The sequence below is a fragment of the Cebus imitator genome, unplaced genomic scaffold, assembly GCF_001604975.1.
Source record: "Cebus imitator isolate Cc_AM_T3 unplaced genomic scaffold, Cebus_imitator-1.0 Scaffold67, whole genome shotgun sequence".
In the NCBI taxonomy this organism is placed as follows: Eukaryota; Metazoa; Chordata; class Mammalia; order Primates; family Cebidae; genus Cebus; species Cebus imitator.
The window spans coordinates 1812271-1833060 of record NW_016107382.1 but is presented as its reverse complement, the minus strand read 5'-3'; the positions used below and the strand labels follow the sequence as shown (position 1 = coordinate 1833060).

The 20790-nt window shown below is 35.4% G+C and overlaps 1 protein-coding gene across 2 annotated transcripts in view; it reads right to left on the bottom strand.

Annotated features, from left to right (window-relative positions):
- Positions 1-20790, bottom strand: part of ALCAM (activated leukocyte cell adhesion molecule) — a 214525-nt gene that overhangs the window by 13016 nt on the left and 180719 nt on the right. Inside the window, exons 9-14 of one of the 2 annotated variants that reach the window (XM_017530604.2) lie at positions 19289-19401; positions 16851-16986; positions 16609-16742; positions 13948-14080; positions 12031-12069; positions 11625-11742 (exon numbers count right to left, since the gene is read on the bottom strand). In XM_017530604.2, the coding sequence (XP_017386093.1) occupies positions 11625-11742; positions 12031-12069; positions 13948-14080; positions 16609-16742; positions 16851-16986; positions 19289-19401 (673 nt within the window). The remainder of the gene's footprint in view (positions 1-11624; positions 11743-12030; positions 12070-13947; positions 14081-16608; positions 16743-16850; positions 16987-19288; positions 19402-20790) is intronic. The other variant, XM_017530606.2, reaches the window with a different exon arrangement.

Here is a 20790-nt window from a genome sequence, read left to right as displayed (position 1 = left end):
TTTTCAAGTGTCTATGGAGTATTCACAAGGAAAAACTGCATACTAGGTCAAAAAATAAATCTCAATGTACTTCCAAAGACTAAAAGATTATGTAGTAGGTTGTACTGACAAAAAAGAATTAAATGAGAAATATTTGGAATTTAATGCAGGTCTGGTCACTGGACTTCAAGGAAGAAACCACAGGGAAACATAAAGTGAATGAATGAGAAAGCGCAACATGCCAATGTTTGTGGAATACAGGTAAGAGTGCTGAGAAGAATTTATAATTTCAATGCTTGTCTTAGAAGAAAGGCTAATATTAAGAATCAAAATTTTTATTTCAAGAAATTAGAGAAAGAGGAAGTGAAATTCTAAATAAGAAAAAAGTAATGATAAGAGCAAAATAATAATATGCACTAGCAATAAAAAGCAAAGCAAAAAGTTATTCAAGGTCATTATGAAAATTGATAACACCCTATAAAGACTGAGAAATATAAAAGAAAAAAATAAATTAGCAATATTAGAAAACAAAAAAGTGTTATCACTATAGAACTTAAATGCATAAAAAGGATAAAGGAATTAGAACTTATATGCATAAAAAGGATAAAAGAATTCTGCAGACTTTTTTTTGCAAACATGTCAATAATTTAAATGAAATGAATAAATTCTTGAGCTACCTCCCAAAATTTATTCAGAAAGAAGCAACTCTGTATCTATAAATTGAAATTATACATTTTGTTTTGAAGCAAGTTCTCATGAAGAAAACTAAAGGTCCAGTTAGTTTCATTATTGAATTCTATCAAACATTTACTGAATTAACCAATTCAGAAAAAGAAAACGATGGGACTCTTTTATCAATCCATTTTATAAGATCCACATTACTGTAGTACCAAAACTTGATGGTGATGTTATAGGATAAGAAAATTACAGATCAATATTCCTTGTGAACATAAACAAAATAATTATTCATAAAATGTTAGTAAATAGTATCCATCAATATGTAAAAATTATGATAGATCATAATAGACTGAGATATATTTCAAGAATGCATGACTGGCTCACCATTCAACAATCAATGAATGTAATTTACCATATTATCAGGGTAAACAACATGATTTTTTAAATAGATATGAAAAGAACATTTGAGAAAATTCAACAATGATTTGTGAAGAACTACTGGTAATCTAGGAATATTAAAGAAGTCATTTAACCTGATAAAGGAGACTTTGTAGTAAAGAATTTGGCTTCGTCTAAAGAGAGATCTGAACTTTGTTTTCAGTTTCTGGGAGGCCACATCTTAACAGTTGGAATTTTCTGAGCTATACAGGTTTTCTTATGTATGTTGATCCCTTAAATTACACCTGATAGTTTATGCTAGTGAGATGTCTCAGGACAGGGCCTTCTACTCATTAGTCTTAGGGTGAGGTATAATGACACCAGAAAGACCAACCATAGTTGAAGGAGGGAACTTTGAGCTATGTGATATCGGTCTAACCTCAGGTGGAGACAGGCTGGAGGTTAAGTTCAGCCAATTAATCGTGCTTATGCAATAATGCCTAGTAAAAACTCTGGACACTGAAGTTTGGATGAGCCTTTCAGGTTGGCCATACTCCATGCTTTTGTCACACATCAATGCTGGTAGAATAATGTATCCCTGAGGACTGTGGAAACTTCACATTTGGAATCTTCTTAGACTCTGCCCTATTTATTCTTCCCTTGGCTGATTTTTAATGTCATATTTTCTTATAATAAATACAACAAGGAATATAATAGATTTTAGTAAGTTCTGTGAATCTTTCTAGTGAATTATCAAACCTGAGGACTGTTTTGCAAAACACTAAAACTTGTATTTGGTGTCAGAAGTAAGGGTGATTGTGTGTGTACTCTTCCCTCTTACTTTGTGTTTAGACCCTAACTCCTTGCATTTGGAATTCTTGGGCAGACTAGGTAATTTGGAAGACTATACCCTTAACTCTGAGTTTGACTAACTCTGGGTAGGGATATATAGCTAACATCATACATAACTATAACTATTGAGCAATTTCCCTTCTAAGGTTGGGAACATGCAAAGGTACCCCTTCTGAGTATTTCTATTCAGCGTTATATTGGAGGTGCTTGAGTGCAAAAAAGCAAGCAAAAGAAATAAATGGTATACAGAATAGAAGGAAAGGAGTAAAATTATCTCCATTTGCAGATGTAATCATTGTTTACATAGGAATCCACAAAACAATCAATATAACTAACAAGGTAATTTAATAAGATGGTAGTATACATTTCAACATAAAAAATTAATCATATTTTCACATACTAGTAAGAAAAATTTGAAACATTACAAAATTAATTGTATTTATACTAGCTGCAAAATGTATAAGCATACAGTGATAAACTTTTAAGGATCTAAAAGTTTGTAAAAATGTCTACATTTAAAATTTGAAATATTACTAAGAAAAATTGAAAAGAGCCAAGTAAATGAAGAGAATATGATCATGGATTTGAAAACCAAATATTAGTAAGTTGTCAAATCTACCCAAATTCATTTGTACATTAAAAGCAATGCTAATTCCACAAAATTTGTTTTGTGTCATAGAAATTAGCAAGTTGCTAAAATTTATGTGAAAATACAAAGAAATAAGATCTCTAAAACAACCAGAAGATCATCACAGTTGAAAGTCTCACACTATTATGGTAAATTAAGTTTTGACAAATGTGTTAAGGCTGAAAGAAAGTCCTTTTAACAAAGTGCTGGAATGGCTTGATACATAGATATAGCAAAAGCAAAAACCAAACAAAATCCCACCTTTATCTCACACTAGACACAAAATTTTAAATAGATCATGCCCTTAAATGTAAAAGTTTAAAAGTTTCTAGGGAATAACATAGGAAAATACCTTTGCCAATTTGGAATAAGCAAAGATTTCATATAGTAGACAAAATGGGCACTAACATTATAGGAAAAATTGATATGCTGTTCTTCATCAAAAGGAATCATTTCTGCTTATCAAAAGGCAGTATTAAGAATGGGAAAATCAGGCTACAGACTAGGAAAAATGTTCCCAATATATCTATGTTAAAGGATTTTAATACAAAATATGTTAAGAACTCTTACTAATCAATTACAAAAAGACAAATACCAATAAAATCGTAGACACAAGATTTGAATAGTCACTTCAAAAGGAAGATATAAGATAGCCAATACATTTATGGAACTTAAAATTTTTAGATCTCAAGGAAATGCAAGTTAAAACCAAAACTAGTTATTAATTCACACCTCCTAGAATGGCTAAAATTCAAAAGAATAATACCAGATTTAGGCAAGGATGCAAAGGAACTAAAACTCTTACGGACGACTGGTGGGAGTTGTAAGCAGGATGACTATTTTGGAAATCTGCATGGCAGTTTCTCATAAACAAATGTCTCCTGGAAGATCAGGCAATTCCACTCTTAGGTCCTTACCCAAGAGAATAGCAACATATGGCCACAAAACACATTTTTATAAAAATGTTTTATTTTAGCCATACTATTCAGAATAGCCCCAACTGGAAACTATCCAAGTGTCCAAGAAGAGAATGCATTTTAAAGATGTGGTATATTCTAATGGTTAAATACTATTAGCAATATATATTTTTAAAAAGCCACTAATATATGAATAAATCTCAAAAACATGTTAAGTGAAAGAAGCACAATATAAAAGAGTACATTCTCTCCAATTCCATTTGTATGAATTTCAAGATTAGGCAAACAACCTCTGGTCATAACAATTAGCACAGTGGTTTCCTAAGAAGACAGGGATGACGGGGCTGGAGAGGAAAGAAGTCTAAGGGAACTTTCTAGGGTGATGTAATGCTCTATGTCTTGACTGGAGTAGTAGTCACTGCTATAAACTGAATGTTTGTGCCCCCCTGAAATTGATGATATGACCATCACATGATTAGATTGTAAAGGTGGAGCCCTTATGAATGAGATTAGTGCCCTCATAAAAGGGACTTTGGAGAGCTCTCTTGCCTCCTGCCATCATGTGAAGTTACAAGAAAGCACCTCTATGAGTGGGTCCTTACCAGACAGTAGATTGGCTGGTGCCTTGATCTTGAAATTCCCAGTCTCCAGAGCTGTGAGAAATAAATTTCTGTTTTTGTTCTTTTTAAAAAGCCATCCAGTTTATAGTATTTTGTTATAGTAGCCATAAACTGGGTGGCTTTAAAATATATGTATATATGTATATTACATATATATATTTTATAATTTATAAAATATAAATTATGATGGTTATTTAAATTTTCCACATCAGTGCCTCTTTTTAACAACCTTAAATATGAGAGAAAATTTAAATTACAGAATCACAGCAAGTTAACATGGGAAGAAGCCCTAAAGGTGACTCTCTAGTCTAAGCTATAAGGCAGAGAGGAGTCTTGGCCTAGGAGTCTGCAGGCATGGGCTTTGTTTTGTTTGTTTGTTTGTTTGCTCTGTCACCCAGGCTGGAGTGCAATGGCATGGTCTCAGCTCATTGCAACCTCTGCCTTCTGGGTTCAAGCGATTCTCCTGCCTCAGCCTCTAGAGCAGCTTACAGGTGCCCACCACCATGCCTGGCTAATTTTTGTATTTTTAGTAGAGTTGGGGTTTCACCATGTTGGCCAGGCTGGTCTCAAACTCCTGAAGCCTGGGGTTTTATCCTCATATGTTAAGTCTGACCTGTTAAACATGCTATGTTCATCTATAAATAGAGGAAACACCAGGATTTCCTTGTAGAGCTGGTGTGAGGATAAATGTGATAGTATATGTGAAAGCAGCTGGCAGGCTACATGCAGGGACTCACCAAATTGAAGGTAAGTCAGGGAGCTAATGGCCAAGGTCATAAAGCTACTGCATAGTGGAAAGGAGTTTAAATCTAAGTCTCAACTCCTCATTCTGTATAATTCCCTTAAGTGCAGGACCTTTAAAGGATGAAAGTTACTTGCAAATAACTTTTCAGAAGATTTAAAACCTTTTTTGGCGAGATTTTCCAAATATTATGTACTTGTTTTGAAATCTCAAAAGCAGGCAGGAGACTGCTTTGGGTATGTTTCCTAAGTATGCCTTTAAACAATAGCATAGTTAGAGAGGATGGAGAAGGTAGGAAAGCGAAGGGGGATGACAGTGGTAGGTGCAACCAGCAAATCACAATCTGGTGGTAGCATTTGGAAAAGCACAAAATACTACAATAGGATTTTATATTTAGAAAACCAAAGCAATACTCACTTAAAATAACTCATACATAAAAGAGTATATGAGATTTTAGATTTTCCAACAGACTTTTCAGTTTGTATAACAAATTGAAAATTCTCTTAGAGGGGGTGTGAGGAATCCTTATTTCTTCCTAGTTAGAGGAGTGTTTTCTGTGAGCATCCCTACATCCCAGAAGGTACCACAGCTGTTGGTATTTAGGACTGGCATCTTGGCAGTATAGAGTTACCACTTCCAGCAAACTGGCCATTGATACCTGTGCAGGTAGTTAGGGTCATGCCCAGGAGTATGGTTATTTTTTCCCCTTCTTTGGTCACAGCTCAGTAGAAGGAGTCTCCCCTTGGGCCAAGTTTAATGAAAAACTCGAGGAGGAGAGCAGGGCACTAATCCCCAATGAGAGTTGTTAGTAATTTCTTGATTGAAGAAGGAAATAGAGAAGGATAAATAGTTGGTCTTATTACTACAACTTTCAATTTATTAATCTTAAAATTTTTAAGACTCTACAAAGAAATTCCTCACTAAAATTTTATATCCTTAGAAATTCTTTTTTTTTTTTTTTGAGACGTAGTTTCGCCCTTGTTACCCAGGCTGGAGTGCAATGGTGCGATCTCGGCTCACCGCAACCTCCGCCTCCTGGGTTCAGGCAATTCTCCTGCCTCAGCCTCCTGAGTAGCTGGGATTACAGGCACGCACCACCATGCCCAGCTAATTTTTTGTATTTTTAGTAGAGACGGGGTTTCACCATGTTGACCAGGATGGTCTCGATCTCTTGACCTCATGATCCACCTGCCTTGGCCTCCCAAAGTGCTGGGATTACAGGCGTGAGCCACCCCACCGGGCCTTATCCTTAGAATTTCTAAGACTCTACAAAGAAATAGGGAATGCACGCATCCTTAGTGAACACAGAAAATGGCTTAGCATCTTGGTCAATAGTGAATATGACAACCATTAGGTAAAAGGCTGGGGGATCGAAATGAATGCAACAATACTGAATATGCAGGAAAACAGATGCCAGCTGCATGTGCCCAGCATCACAGCTGAAAATATTTCTTTAGGGCAGATGATGGGACACACACATCCTGGCTCATGGCAGAGAACTGGACTCCTTCACCTTTGGAAAAGACATTTAAAACAAACGTGATTTTTTTAAAAGCTAAAATGAAATGAATATATCAGAGGAAATTTTGAAATATGAACACATTATATTTTAATGCAAGCCCTGTTTTCCTTATGGAAAATTACAGGTAACATACAGTACAGTAAAGGAGGGGAGGGCCACAGATGGTGCTGCCCTGTGTGTGGCCAGTGACCCTGTGATTGACTAGGTGGAGACTTTGGGATTTCCACATAGTTTTATTTCTCATCAGGTCCCCTCTATTATTTATGCTTTGATAAGATAGTGAGGCATTTTCTTTTCTTCCTTCTGGCAGCCTGCCAGGTCATGGGTAGAGAAAGAAAGTGAAGTCAATGTTTGGATTAGTCTGACTTCTCACACACATGGAGAGAGCAAGGCTGTGTCAGCCCTGCCCTTAAGACCATGCCCCTTCCTCCATAGTACCAATTAAATGCCATCAGCCAATCAAAGTCAGAGCTGAAACTGTAATCCTGGTAAGGCAGCAAAATATATTTGAGAATATGGAATTTGGAATAAAATAGTACTTATGGTATCTTGGGCAGGCGAATCCCACTGAGACTTAGATACTATAAAATGGGGTTAATTGTATGAGGATTTCAGTAAAAAAATACCAAAAAAAGAGAAAAAAAATCATAGGTTCTCATGTAGTAATCAATGAGTAAAGTCACTTAAAATGTGTTGTAAGTGGTCCTCCAGCACTATCTTTTCAATTTGAAAGTACTATATGGAATTTGGAATAAAATACTACTTATTCAGTAAGAGTCCCTTTTCCCTTATGAGAACATATATTTGCTTTTATTTGTACATTCACTGGGAAACAGAATTCAGTAAAAATCAACTTTCTTGCAAGATCATGTTCCATATATTAAAAGACTGCCAGGAAGGATTCTAGAAAGGCTTAATACAACATTGTTTATTGAGGTTTTGGTGTTACAGGCAAGTCCTCTTTAGCCCTTCAGTCAATTTAGGATTGTCTCTGTTTCTTTCCAAGAGAGTACTGCAATAATAAAGCATAATGTAAGGCAGAACTAACAAAGGGTATTTCTGACTTTTAGATTTCAGGATTATTTATATATTACACACTAATTTTCATGAAAATAGTCTTGAGTTCCATAGTTGAAAAAGATAAATCTCTCATTAAGTTTCCAAGATTCACACAATGACTATTTTGAGATTACAGATGTTTGGTTAACATTTGCTTCTAGTTTAGTTATAAGAAGTATGGGCCGGGCACGGTGGCTCACACCTGTAATCCCAGCACTTTGGGAGGCCGAGGCGGGCAGATCATGAGGTCAAGAGATCAAGACCATCTTATTACTACAACTTTCAATTTATTAACCTTAAAATTTCACCACCTGGCCAACATGGTGAAACCCCGTCTCTACTAAAAAAAAAACCAAAAATTAGCTGGGCATGGTGGTGCGTGCCTGTAGTCCCAGCTACTGGGGAGGCTGAGGCAGAATTGCTTGAACCCGGGAGGCGGAGCTTGCAGTGAGCCGATATCACACCACTGTACTCCAGCCTGGCGCCTGGCACCTGAGCAAGGCTGTCTTAAAAAAGTATGGAGGTCAGAGTCTGTTAAATACAGCCAACCTGGAAATTATGGTTTTAATATATTTGTGAAGAAGTTTGTGACTACATCACTCTGCCTTTACATTTTTTCCTTCAACTTCGGCTCTCTTAATTTTTCATTAGTCTTGTACTATGAGAAATGCAAGAAAGGAGTGGATCTTAAATAGTAACATTTAACTTCCTGTAGAACTCAAAACCATGTTTGGAGGACAGGGTGGAGAATGAAAAACATAATAGAAAGTAACCACTGAAAAGATCTCTAGATCTTCAGTGCTTTTCCATCTGTTAAGCAATTAGACAGAGTGGACAAATTAACGCCTTTTCCTGACTCTGAGAGTTAATACCCTCCATACATGGGAAAAAATCAGAATCATCTAGTCTCATCATCAAAACGTCTTCAGTTTTTTTTTTTTTTAACAAAAAACTTCCATTGGGAAGTCATATGGATTAAAGCAGAAAGAGAGTCATGAGTCCTTACTCTTAAATGAATATGTCATTTCGCAATGGGAAAAGAACACAATTACTAAGTCCTTCTTGCTCCAGTTTTCCACTTCTGAAAATTATAATAAAAAATATGTAGCTCCTATTAGTGGAACAAGGAGTGAGTGCTGGTGGACTATTCACTAGTTATATTAGCAAGTGTACTCTTAAATTTTACTTAGAAATGAAAGATTGTTTCTCTTATCTCTCTCCAATGACTTTTAAAATTATCAATGCAAAGAACTTAGCTAAATGTTGCGAAAATTTCACTGCTTTGCTAGCTGTGAAGGCCTTAAGCTAGCTTCTAGGCCTTAGACATTCTTAACTTGAAAGATATAATTATTAATCTGAACTTACTCTGAACGAGCAGCTTAAAGGGTTAAGAATAATAATTCATATTGCAAAAAGACTGGCTTATTTCAGAAGGCACGAGCAAGGAATAACTAATCAGGAATGCAAAGCACTTAGCAAATCTGAAGTATTCCACAAATTCTTAATGAAAAGCCTTGATGCTTGGAATGAGAATTGCAATTTATTACTTTGATTACCAACAGTATGAACTCCATCAGAGTTGGTGAACTTTTCAACTAGGTAACAGTTATTTAGATGAATGTTCAGGCGAGGTGGTAGAAGTTGAGCTTAATTTAACGAAATACTTTGAAGGAAATGCTTGAGGCCTTAACCTAAGGACACCAAGAAGCCAATGTCCAGCATTTATTTATCTGTGATTTTAATTTTGAGTCACCACATGAAGGAACAAAGGAAAGAATGCATACATACATACAAATTTATTTTATTCACAGGTGGACAAATGGTGTCTGATGAGATACTGGATGTTGGGGGTGCTCCAAGAATTTAATATTTATTTGACCCTGATGTAGAGAATTATGTTTTTCTTTTTCCCAGCTAATTTTCAAGATACAGAGAAATTTTATTTTCATCATTTTAAGTAATAAAATTACTTTGGAGTACATTAGAAATCATAATCAAATGAAAATACTCTAGAACCCAAGCTGTGGATTTGTGAGTAAATTATTATGGATTATAAAGGGAGGATAAGATTTGAATATCAGAAAACTTGTACACATAGAAGGAGAACTTCTACAAAACGGATGTTGCCTCTGAGAGGCAACTGTTTGCTTTTCCTTTCACTTACATGGCACAGGTATTCCAGGTTTTCTGTAGATGCTATAGACACAAACCCATGTGAAGTGTTTATAGGTAAAATGTTCATTGAGAAAAAGAACAAATTTGTTACCAAGTTGTGATGGTTAATTTTACGTGTCCACTTGACTGGGTCATGTGGTACACAGATATTTGGTCAAATGTTATTCGGGCTATGTCTGTGAAGGTGTCTCTGGGTGAGATTAACATTTGAATGGAATCAGTAGGCTAAGTGAAGCAGATTGCCCTCCTCTATGTAGGTGGGCCTCATTTAATCAATGAAGATAGGAATGGAACAAAAAGGCTTAGTAAGAGGGAACTTCTCCTTACCTGACCACTTGAGCTGGGACATAGTTTTTTTCTTGCTTTCAGTCTGGGATGGAAACATTAGTTCTTCCTGGGTCTTAGCCCATCTGGGTTTCAGACTGGAATTTATACCTTCCTGGTTCTCAGACTTTTGCACACAAACTGGAAATACACATTAACTCTACTGTGTCTCCAGTTTGCTGACTGCAGATCTTGGGACTTCTCAGCCTCCATAATCATGTCAGTCAATTTCTTATAATAAATCTTTCTTTACACACACACACACACACACACACACACACACTCTACTGGTTTGATTTTCTGGCAAATCCTGACTCGTACACCAAGTATTGGTGCGGGCTGCTTAAGACCAAGGAGAGAAAGACTGATATCGGGAGCAGCTGTGCCACAATGTGAGTAGGCATTGTGTGCATCAGTGACAACACAACAACAGGAGAAATGTTTCTGCCTTATGTGGCAAAAAATAAAGCACAGTGATGGAAAGTATGGCCTACTCATTAAACACAAAGATTCTAAAACATCACTGCCTTAAATCAAATAGCAATTCTTTGACTTAGAAACTAACCTTAGGCCAGTCATTTAACCATTCTCTGCCTCAGATTTTTCAAAGGTAAAATATGAATAATAATGGTATACACTTTATAGATGTGCTGTGAGAACACGAGCTCAATACATGCTCATGCTGTTATGTGACTTCAAAATTTCTGAGCTTCTGCCTCCTTTGGATGGCAGCTCCATTTGAATATTGCTTCATTGGAACTGGCATCTTCACAAGGTGAGATCATGCATTCTGATTTAAATCTGATTTTTCTTTTGATTTTCTTTTAAGTCAACTTTCTGAGGTTTTTTTTAAAGGCGATATATGAGACATAAGGAAAATATAAAATTAAGTCCAAAGTTCCATTAGCTATAGACATCTCATCACAAAAATTAATTTACTCATTTATAAGATAAAGTGGTTTAAAGCCCATGTTTGAAACTAGCAGCATGCCACAGAATCGCCAGTGGAACTTTTTAAAAGTACAAATGCTGTAACCCACCCCTATCAACTGCATTTGAGTCTAGGGTTGGGAGTGAGATGATGAGAAGTATAAGGCATGAATGTATGTTAAGAATCTTCGCTGGTTCATCAGATTTTCCTTATAAACCACTGTTAGATAGTTTATAAGGTTCATATTATCTGTAATATCATATAACTAATAATGTTTAATGTAAAAAATTCAAGTTGACATAATGACATATGTTTTTCTGAAATAGATTCTTATATGGATCAAAGTCAACTAGGGAGAACACAGGAGTAATAACAATAAGATATTCCTACCTCATTAGCAGTTTCATTGCTGGCCAGATGCGTCACTGCAGACACCTGGCAGTCCCTACAAGATGTACTAGGTACTTTTAATTAATCTTCTCCAACCTCAACCAAAAGGTCTATGGTGGTTGATCTTTATAAAGTATATGCTTTACAAAATTCACTCAAGCACTGAAAAAATCAAATAATTGAATTCAGACTATTGATTGAGACAAATAAAGGGACACATGTGAAACAGTATCCCAGGCCATGTCCCTGACATCCCAGTGGCAATGTAGTCAAAATTAGTTGAAACAAAATACATAATCAACCTGACTTGGGGGATGTGTCTTCCTTACTGTGTAAATTATATGCACGACTGGAGTGAGCAAAATTAGCACATTGTATTGTCTCCCAGTGAAATCAATGAACAATGAAGATCTTTTTTCCACAACTCACTTTGACTTCTTCATGTACAGCCAGTAGACGACGCCAGCAACAAGGGCAGCAAGGAGGAGACCAACAACGATTCCCACAATTAGTTTTGCCTGGTCATTCACCTTTTCTCTGTTTTCATCTGCAACAAAGAAGAAAAGTCCCTGCAATTACAGACAATGCCAAGGATTTTCAAAAAGTCAATCTAGCTATTACTTTGTATTAAAAATGACTAAAGCTCACTACAGTAATTAACATGCAAACTTGTGATGTTTAAATGGTAAAATTTTAGCATTCTTACTATCTCGTCTCATTTGGTATTTTAATTCAAGTCAGAATTGTGGACAGCTAAGAAAATTACTTATACCATGACACTTCATAAATCTTGAGCTGATAGTCAAGGAAGAAGAGTCAGCAGCATAGTACCTACCACTTATCTCGTCTGCCTCATCGTGTTCTGGAATACTTACTGAAATGAAAAATGTTAATATGAAATTAAAAACAAAATTTGTTGATATATGAAAGTCACCTTTACCATTATAGTATGATGTAATAATACTCAAAGATAAAATGTCTATTCTATAGCTAAGAGTAAAAAAAAAAAAAAAATCACACTTAATAAAGTATGACCTTTCCTACAAAGAAATTAATCTTGTTTTAAGGAAAGGAGATGAGCTACAACTGCAAAGGTATTAATCTACCATAGAAAATTTCATAACCGATGACCTAGAGAATTAACCTGAAAACCATATTGATTTTCCCACTATCTACCACCTTTTAATAGTCATTTCTTTTTTTAGTGAAACAAGTTGGCATCCAGGAAGTCTACACTGTGGTGTTTATCAACTTTTCTCAACTTTCCTGGCCTGATAAAGGAGAATTCATTGTCATCCTCCAGTGTCAAGGACTTACCACTAGAGATGTTCTCAAAGTAGTAGGAGTAGAGGTTAAAACGGGGGATACCTCCGAGATTAAGAAGCAACATATACGATGTTTGCAAAGCCCTCCAAATGACTCTGATAGTGCCATGCTCTTGGTCCATTTTAAGAATTACCACTGTGTTGAATTATTATATTAAACTCTATAAATAATCTTCAATGTGCATGGACATCCATCAGAACTGCCAGTGACATTTGATAAAATGCAGATTCCCAGACCTTTCCTCATACATACTAAATTGGCATCTCAGGAGGTGCTCACTGAATTTGAAAACGACTGTATTAAAAGTTGATCAAGTCACTGCAAGGCCTAGAAAACTAAAGCATACCATTCAATGGGTTAACATGAAAAGAGAAACTTGTGTTTGGGAAGAAAGGACAGGTTCTCTTTCTAGGTGGGATAAATCAATACTCACTGAATTGCATTCAGAGAAGTCAATGCTCCTATTTTAGAGTTAAATTTGTTTGGTTCTTTTCTCCTCTCAATCTGTTAGGCCTTTATATTCCAGTCATAATCTTTTAGGGACCATTATTTTTAGACAATTATTTTCTCCTAGCTCTTGCTAATTCCCAGCTAGTGTATCCCTAGCCTGCTAATGTCATATACAGGTTTCCAACTGAGTTAAGAGTAAAAGTTTGGCAGGTCAGTGAGCATCCTGTCTAGGCCAGTTCTGATTTAAGTTTGACAAAGCAATAGGAACAACTATAGAATTGAAGATTATGGACAATTTCACATTAAATAACAATTGTTTTCAGAAGAAGCTGCTGTTGGTATGGATGTATTACCCTGATTTCAGCACTGACAGATTTTTCCACGTTCTCTGAGATAGTTTCATTTATCTGATTTTTGGCTATAGTTCAAATATGATATGACAAAAGGAACAATTTTGTAAACTAGATTCATGAATTCTAAAATCACTCTTGCTAGTTTGCTAAATGACTTTAACCTTGTGGCATTCTAGTACAACCTACGGATAGGATAAATACCACAAAGAATTAGAATGCAGAATAACAGATCACAGGGAATTAAAATTTTGCAAAATTTAAAACTGTTACAAAAATGTTTTAAGACAATCTTTGAATTACCTCTACTCTGGACACAAAACATGAATTAAATAAGAGAAACTTATTTTTTGTTCTTTGTTGCTTTTGGGAACTAACTACTCCTGTACAGGATAAGTTCTCTGACCCATAAAACATGAAATGATTTAACTGTCAAGACGAGGATAGTACAAGAATGGACACCAGAAAAAAAAGAAAAAATAACCTTATGATGATGATACCAAATGCAAAAGAAAGAAATAAAACTTACCATAATGCAGTACAGGAAGATGGAATTGAAGATTTTAAACTAATGAAGAATAACTTCAAATTTTCTTACTTTGTAATGCTAGAAATAAAATACTCACTAGCAGAGACATTCAAGGAGTTTACTGTTCTCTCCAGTTGGTTTTCTGCTGTGCAAGTTAATGTAACATTCTCTTCAGGGGAAATGATAATTTTACTATAATACCTGCCATTGATATAAGGAGATTCCTCTGTCTGGAAAAAGAAGAAAGAAGGGTTTAGAAATGAAAATGGGTTAAAAAGCATAGAAAATAGTAAAAATGACTGTAATATGATATGTGTAGTGCTCTGTAGAGCATTCTGGTGTTCAAAAGGCTATGAAAGATCATAGATCAAGATCCAGGTACATCAGTATCTACAAAGATTAGTAAATCCATAATGAAATTTGTCTTTATGTTTCTTATGTGAATTCTAATAATTAAGTTAAACTCTTATTTTTAAATAGACTCTCAGGTTTAGTCAATATTTTAGCCCAATGACACTTGTTTCAAAATTATTAATTGGTGACTATTTAATCACCAATTTTCCATCAATAAATATATGAACAATTATTTATGAATTTGGTCATGGTTCTTCACTGTGAGGATTAATATATCCTAAATCATTGTATCAAAGTGCATATGTATGTATGATTTGCTCATATGTAAGTGAAACCATTTTTTTTTCTAATTTTTTTGATTGTCAATACAGAGGATAGATGATTTTCCAGTGATTTGTAAGTCCATCTGATGTTTGTGAGGTGTTAATGAGGACAATTGCTGCATTTACTTCCTTCAAACATAAAATACAATTTACTGTAATCTCATCCCTAGGATTTGACTCCTAACCCAACAGGGTTGGAGCAAATAATGTACTTGCATTCTTTTCTCAGTCATCTTACGAACACATTCCCTACATTTTTCTCTTTCTATATTGTTTGCTTTCCTCTCAACTACATGGTAAGTGTCTTGAGGACAAGAGCTATTCTCATGGTTTGGGTATCTTCTAGTTGCTGGGGGTGGAGGAGGGGCAGAGACATCTTGTAGTTGTAAAATAACAGATTCACCATGTGTCTGAGAAGGGAACAAATAAAAGATTATGGATGCATCAGCACAAACCTAGAACAAGAAAAATAACATATTGCCCAGTGGGCCAGAATCAATCTTTCTCCTTGACGATGAAGAATGGCATTATTTTTTTTAGCCTCATAGTAAATTTACCTGCTATTTTTACACTTCCTACTAGGATTTTTCATCTGACTTTCTTGCTGAATCTTTGTTTTTGTTACTTTAAACTCTACAAAATATGTTTGCTAGTTTCTAGGATGATCTTTTAAATCTTTATATCTTTTCATTAATCAAATATTTACTGTATGCTTTTGTTTCTATTTTCTATGTCTGTACCAGTACCTAAATGTTCTTTTTTTGCTGGATTTATCTCTTAATTGAACTAGAAAGCAGAAACAATAGAGTAGAAAAGAAACAGCCATTTTTAATGCTAAAAATAGATCTGTACATTGTCAGCAATTTGGATGGTTCAAATCTTTATTCCAAATCAAGAAAACTGCATTTTCCTAGGTTTAAGGAGCCCAGAGCTTCTTTGCCTCCTGTTACATGCTTTCTCGCTGTGTGTCCCCATCTCACTTAACCAAACCAGGAGTCATTCACTTCAAGTGTGCCTACTCTTCTGGGGGCTTTCCACACCTACAGTTATGCAGATATATATGCATCACCTATGGTTGAAAGAGCCAAAATCCACTTGGTGCTGCAAAACTGCATGGCATAAGCTGGAACAGTGGCCCAACTTTCCTGGACAGATGGAGTAGAGATTTTAACTTAAAATTAATAAATTATTAATTTAAATTAAAATTTATAAAGCTCTTTGCTTTATATATCTCTTCTCAAATTTCAACTGAGTCAAAATCTGAGAAGTATAGAAGATTGAAATAATCCAGTGGTACCTCTGGGTGCTCCTGAGGAGGCTTTACTGATTATACTGAGAAGAGGAAGACATAAAGACTATTGTAGAGAACAAGGGAATTAACAAGTATGTCAGTGACACAAGCCGATTGGAATTTACTGGGATTACAGTTCTGAATCCCTAGTGGTAGGCCAGATTTTCATCTTTCTTTTAGGTCAAAGACTTAATAATAAGAGAAAATTACTGGTAGTGTTAATAAATCCTTAACCCTTTACTATTACTAAAATTGAAAAATTGCAAATATAAAGGTCTGGTGTATGACCCTTTTGTTCAGAAGGGCACATCCTAGATACTATATAAGTCACTTGTCTTATTCTGGCTCTAGCACTGCATAGACATGTTGATCCCTACACCAGGACATGGTTTTAAGAAGAAATAGCCCTTAACGTGCATAAGTTAAGGACAATATTGGAGCCTACTTACACTCAGATGCGTGAACTTATTATGGAGAAAAGTGTGTATCTTAATGTTTTAATCACTCACATTTCAGGAATGAATGATCATGGAATAACACCCAATTTATATTCTTTTAAAAACAGATACTGACCATGACACAAGGGTTCTTCCATTCTCCATGGCCCAGGGATAAAATTTTTCTTTGAGCCATGTTCTTCCTTTGGGAAAATTAAGAGGTTAGCAAAAGCTTCCTCTGAGCATGTACTGCAAATTTTATGTGGTAACAAACCAACCTACAGTGTAGGTTCCTGACGAAAAAAAACCACATTGGACAAAGTGCAGCATAGAACAAGAAGACAGATACTTGCTTGGTTTATGACGCTTCCACTGCCAGTAATTGTCCACTGAATGGCTGGCTTTGGAAAACCTTCCACATGGCAGATTATTGTTTTAGATAGTCCACTGGGATCAGTTTTCTTTGTCATTTTTATTTGAGGTTTGCCTAAAATATCATTACAATTAAAATAAGATGTTGAACTGAGATCATAAAAGAAACCAGGTAAAAAATTCTCAAAGAATAATTTGAATTGGTGCCCAGGTATTTTATTACCTTCTACAATGAGAGTCAATGACTCTCTTTTCTTTAGTCCTTCAACCTCCTGCAGAGCAGTTTCGCAGACATAGTTTCCCGCATCCTGATAATGAAGACTAGAAAATGATGGGCTAGATCGAAGCCTGATGTTATCCTGATTAAATAAAAAGTAAATTACCTCACCTGGCAGAATTAAAACTCTCAATCTATTTATTAGATCATAATTAAGCCTAAAACAATTCTTCTGGGAATAATAAAAATGCAAACCTCTTTTTCTTAGCTTCAGATGCTTTCAAAAATAGATTTCTCTTTTCTTTTGTAGTTTTAGAGTCAGACATATCAGATTTTTATTTCAGGCTCTCTTGTTTACTTAATTTATAATTGGAAAGAGTTCATAAACTTTTAAGAATCAATTTTCATTGTTTGTGAAGTGGGGTAATAATATACCATATTAAATTTTTATGAGGACTTAATTATACAAATAATGTACTGTGCTTACTTTAAAGAAAGTTTTCAATTGATAGTACCTACTTCTTATAGTATGTGTAGGTCATGTAGGATTGACAGACATGGAGACTTGTGGTACCTAATCAATGATCTGCATACATGCATGAAAATCATTTCATACACTTCTCAAACACATAAACGGTTGATACAGTTATTAACACAGGGGATCTGTTACAGAGTATTGTGGTTTGAATGTGTTCTCCAAATTTGGTGTAAAAAGCTTAATCCACCAAAATCACATGTTGATAATATTTGGAGGTGGGGCCATCAAAAGGTAATTATGATTAGATAAGGTCATCATGGTGGGCTCTTGGACTAGTGGCTTTATTAGAAGAGGAAGAGAGACCTGAGCTGGCATGCTCTTGCCCGCTCTCCATGTGATGCTCTCCACCATGCTTTATTCCAATTTCTATGAACAAAGGAAGTGTAACATTTAATTTTAAAAAATTACCTGATATACAGAAAATAATCCTATTATGTCAGGAATTGGCATGCTCCTAAGTAGGCAACTAGATACAATCTTAAGATTATGTGGTCTTCGTCCATTAGGATATTTTTTCCCACTCCCAATCAACTAACCAAGGATCAGGCAATACTGATCTATTTTGAATACGTGAGCTGTTCATGACAGTTAATTTGTAACTGTGATCGCAGTTGATGTAAAAACAGGTTTAGCCACAGTAAACTTAGTTTCTCTAGTCCTACAGAAAAACATGCTATGAGTGTTCAAATGATTATGAATTAGTCTAGTTGCCTAAAACTTGCCTAGCCTTGTGATCACTGATTACTACAAACATATCATGCTAATTACAGCATAGGAAGCAGCACTTTATTTTAGTGAACAAGTTGTGATGAGGCTATGGCTGAAAGAAAGTAGAATAAAAAACTGAGCTCACAGAGTAAGACAGCAAATAACAGGATCCAGTGTCAAAAGGGATCAGAAGGCAGGCAGTAAAGCAACACAACATAATTTCATCAATATATTTTCATCAAAAAGAAACTCTAGAAAAATATTTTTCCACAATTTCTTATAAAGATAATTCTTGTCAACTCCTACTTCAAATGGCATGTGCGTTTCTCTGAAGCCATCACTGGTTAAGGGTTCTTGTCACATGTCATGCCCTGGTAACAAATGCACTGGGAATTTGGATATACTAGTCAAGGGTTTAAGTGGAGGGATCATAATCACAACCTTCTCCTTTGGTGATAACCTTGTCTCAAATCACCAATTATGAGTCACATTTCCTTACTCTAAAAAAATAGCCAATGGCCTATTTCAATTACAAGAGTATAAGGACTTGCTCAGGAAATACTGAATTAACTCCTAGTATGTTCTAGGTGCTCTGCTACAACTCAGGGATAAAAGGGATTCCTTCCGAGGAGCTCTTGATCCAGTGGAACCTGTTTTGGGGAACTTAAGAGTGGTCTCAGCAAAAGAGAGACAAAAAGGTGTCTTAACAAGGCACAGTATTTATACTCTGTAAGGCCTAGCCTTGAGTCTCATCTCTGTCAGTTATGAGCTTTCTGGTTTCTTTCTCATTAATTTCTTTATATGAAAAAATGGGGAAAATAATAATCTTCATATTTCACAGGTCTGTTGTAAATACCACGTAAGGATAATGTAGGCAAAAACATTGCAAATTGTTTAGCCCTGTGGTATATAATTATGCTTGTATGTGCATACACGTGTGTGGTGTGCATGTATAATTAGTATATATACATAATTGACATAACACCCCAAACTAAGTTTCAGGACACCAATTATGGATGCCACCCTGTTGATGAACACCTCTAAAATTTTATTGTTATTTCATTTATCTTACCAGAAACAGAGAGCTGGTATATAAATTCATCCATGAATATATCTACTTGGATACAAAATAAAGTGCATAAGAAACCTAAAAAGAAATCAATCCACACAGCAGGGTAGCACCAAAAAAACTACTTACTTTCATCCATACCACAGTTGCATTCCTGCTAGCAGATATTGTGCATGACACAGGCAGGGCATCGCCAATCTGTCTGGTCACTTCCCCACTTGGGTTTAAGGACAAATCCAAATCTGTGAAGCAGAAATTCTGTTCAAAATGCTAACTCTGAAGTGTAAGACAGTCAAAATATTTTGGAGAAGAAAAGATGAAAGAAAATAAATTTCTTCTAACTGCGTTTGAACATTCAGAACAGATTTATATGACAGAAGTAATTGGACTATAGCACGGTCAGCCTAGCTTTTCCAGCCAGCTTTGAGACTAGTTCAGACAAGAGAATGGTCAATCTAATTGATTATCCATTTATTTCCAGTATTAACATGATTGGTATTTTGAGGGGATATAAATATTCCCCTAGGGTCTATCACCTTAAGAAAAAATGTCTTAAGTCACTTCTGGAAGAAAATAAAGAAAGGTGATGACTAAGTAAATATTATAGAAAGAGATGTTAAGGTATATATGTTGGAAAATCAAGTATCTTTAGACAGCAGGTGATAAATGGAAAAACCATGAAATAGTACTATGTTTCTTCAGAGAGAATTGACTATAGCAGCAGATATTTTTAAAAAGTGCTATTCTATTTCTCATCCAGTTGATGGAAAGCAATTTTTATAAAAATCTTAGTCTGTGTGAGAAAATTCCAATTCATTTTAACAAGTATTTATTGTATACATATTGTATCCCAAGCACTGATGAGAGATGTTAGAGATAAATAATGAGCTTACAAGTCAATGAGGTAGAGGTACTATGCTCTCAACTGGCTATAACATACAGCCCATGAAATCAGCACCTAGTAGCAAACCTGGTACTGATTAGGAGTTCAATAAATATTTGTTGAAAGATGAAAGGCTAGAAACAGAGGTACAAACAAAGACTTATGGAAGTATAGAGAACAGAGCCAAACTGGGTTTCAACGCAGTAACAAAGGCTTTGTAAAGGGAGCACTATATGTTCGTGGCCCCTGATGGTTGAGAAGAACTTTGATAGGGGAAGATGTAAGGGCTTTTGTCACATAAGCAAAGGCAAAGGGATGAGAGAGCTTGGCAGATTTTGCAATGTGAATAATTGGGTATGAGTGGTGACAACTCATGGAAGTTAAACTCATACAAGTCATTGAGACCAGACTGAAGATGACCATGCTTGCCACACTGGGAGTTGCATCTTTTTTCTATAGTACAAATACTTGCCATTGTACTCCGTGTTTCTTCTTTGTTTTACATGTTATAATTGCAATTTTTTGATTGCAACAATATTTTTAAAACTCATATCTCCTATTAGGCTGAAAGCACCATGAGGGTAGTGATTGTGACTTGGTTTGTCACTGATATATGCACAGTGCCTGACACATGGTAGACTTTCAAACACTACTATTGAATTAATGAAGGGAAGGAGCATGCTTTCTCAGTTTCTCATTAATATTAAACCATGTACCATCACGTAGAAAAGTGGAGTTTCCTTGGGAC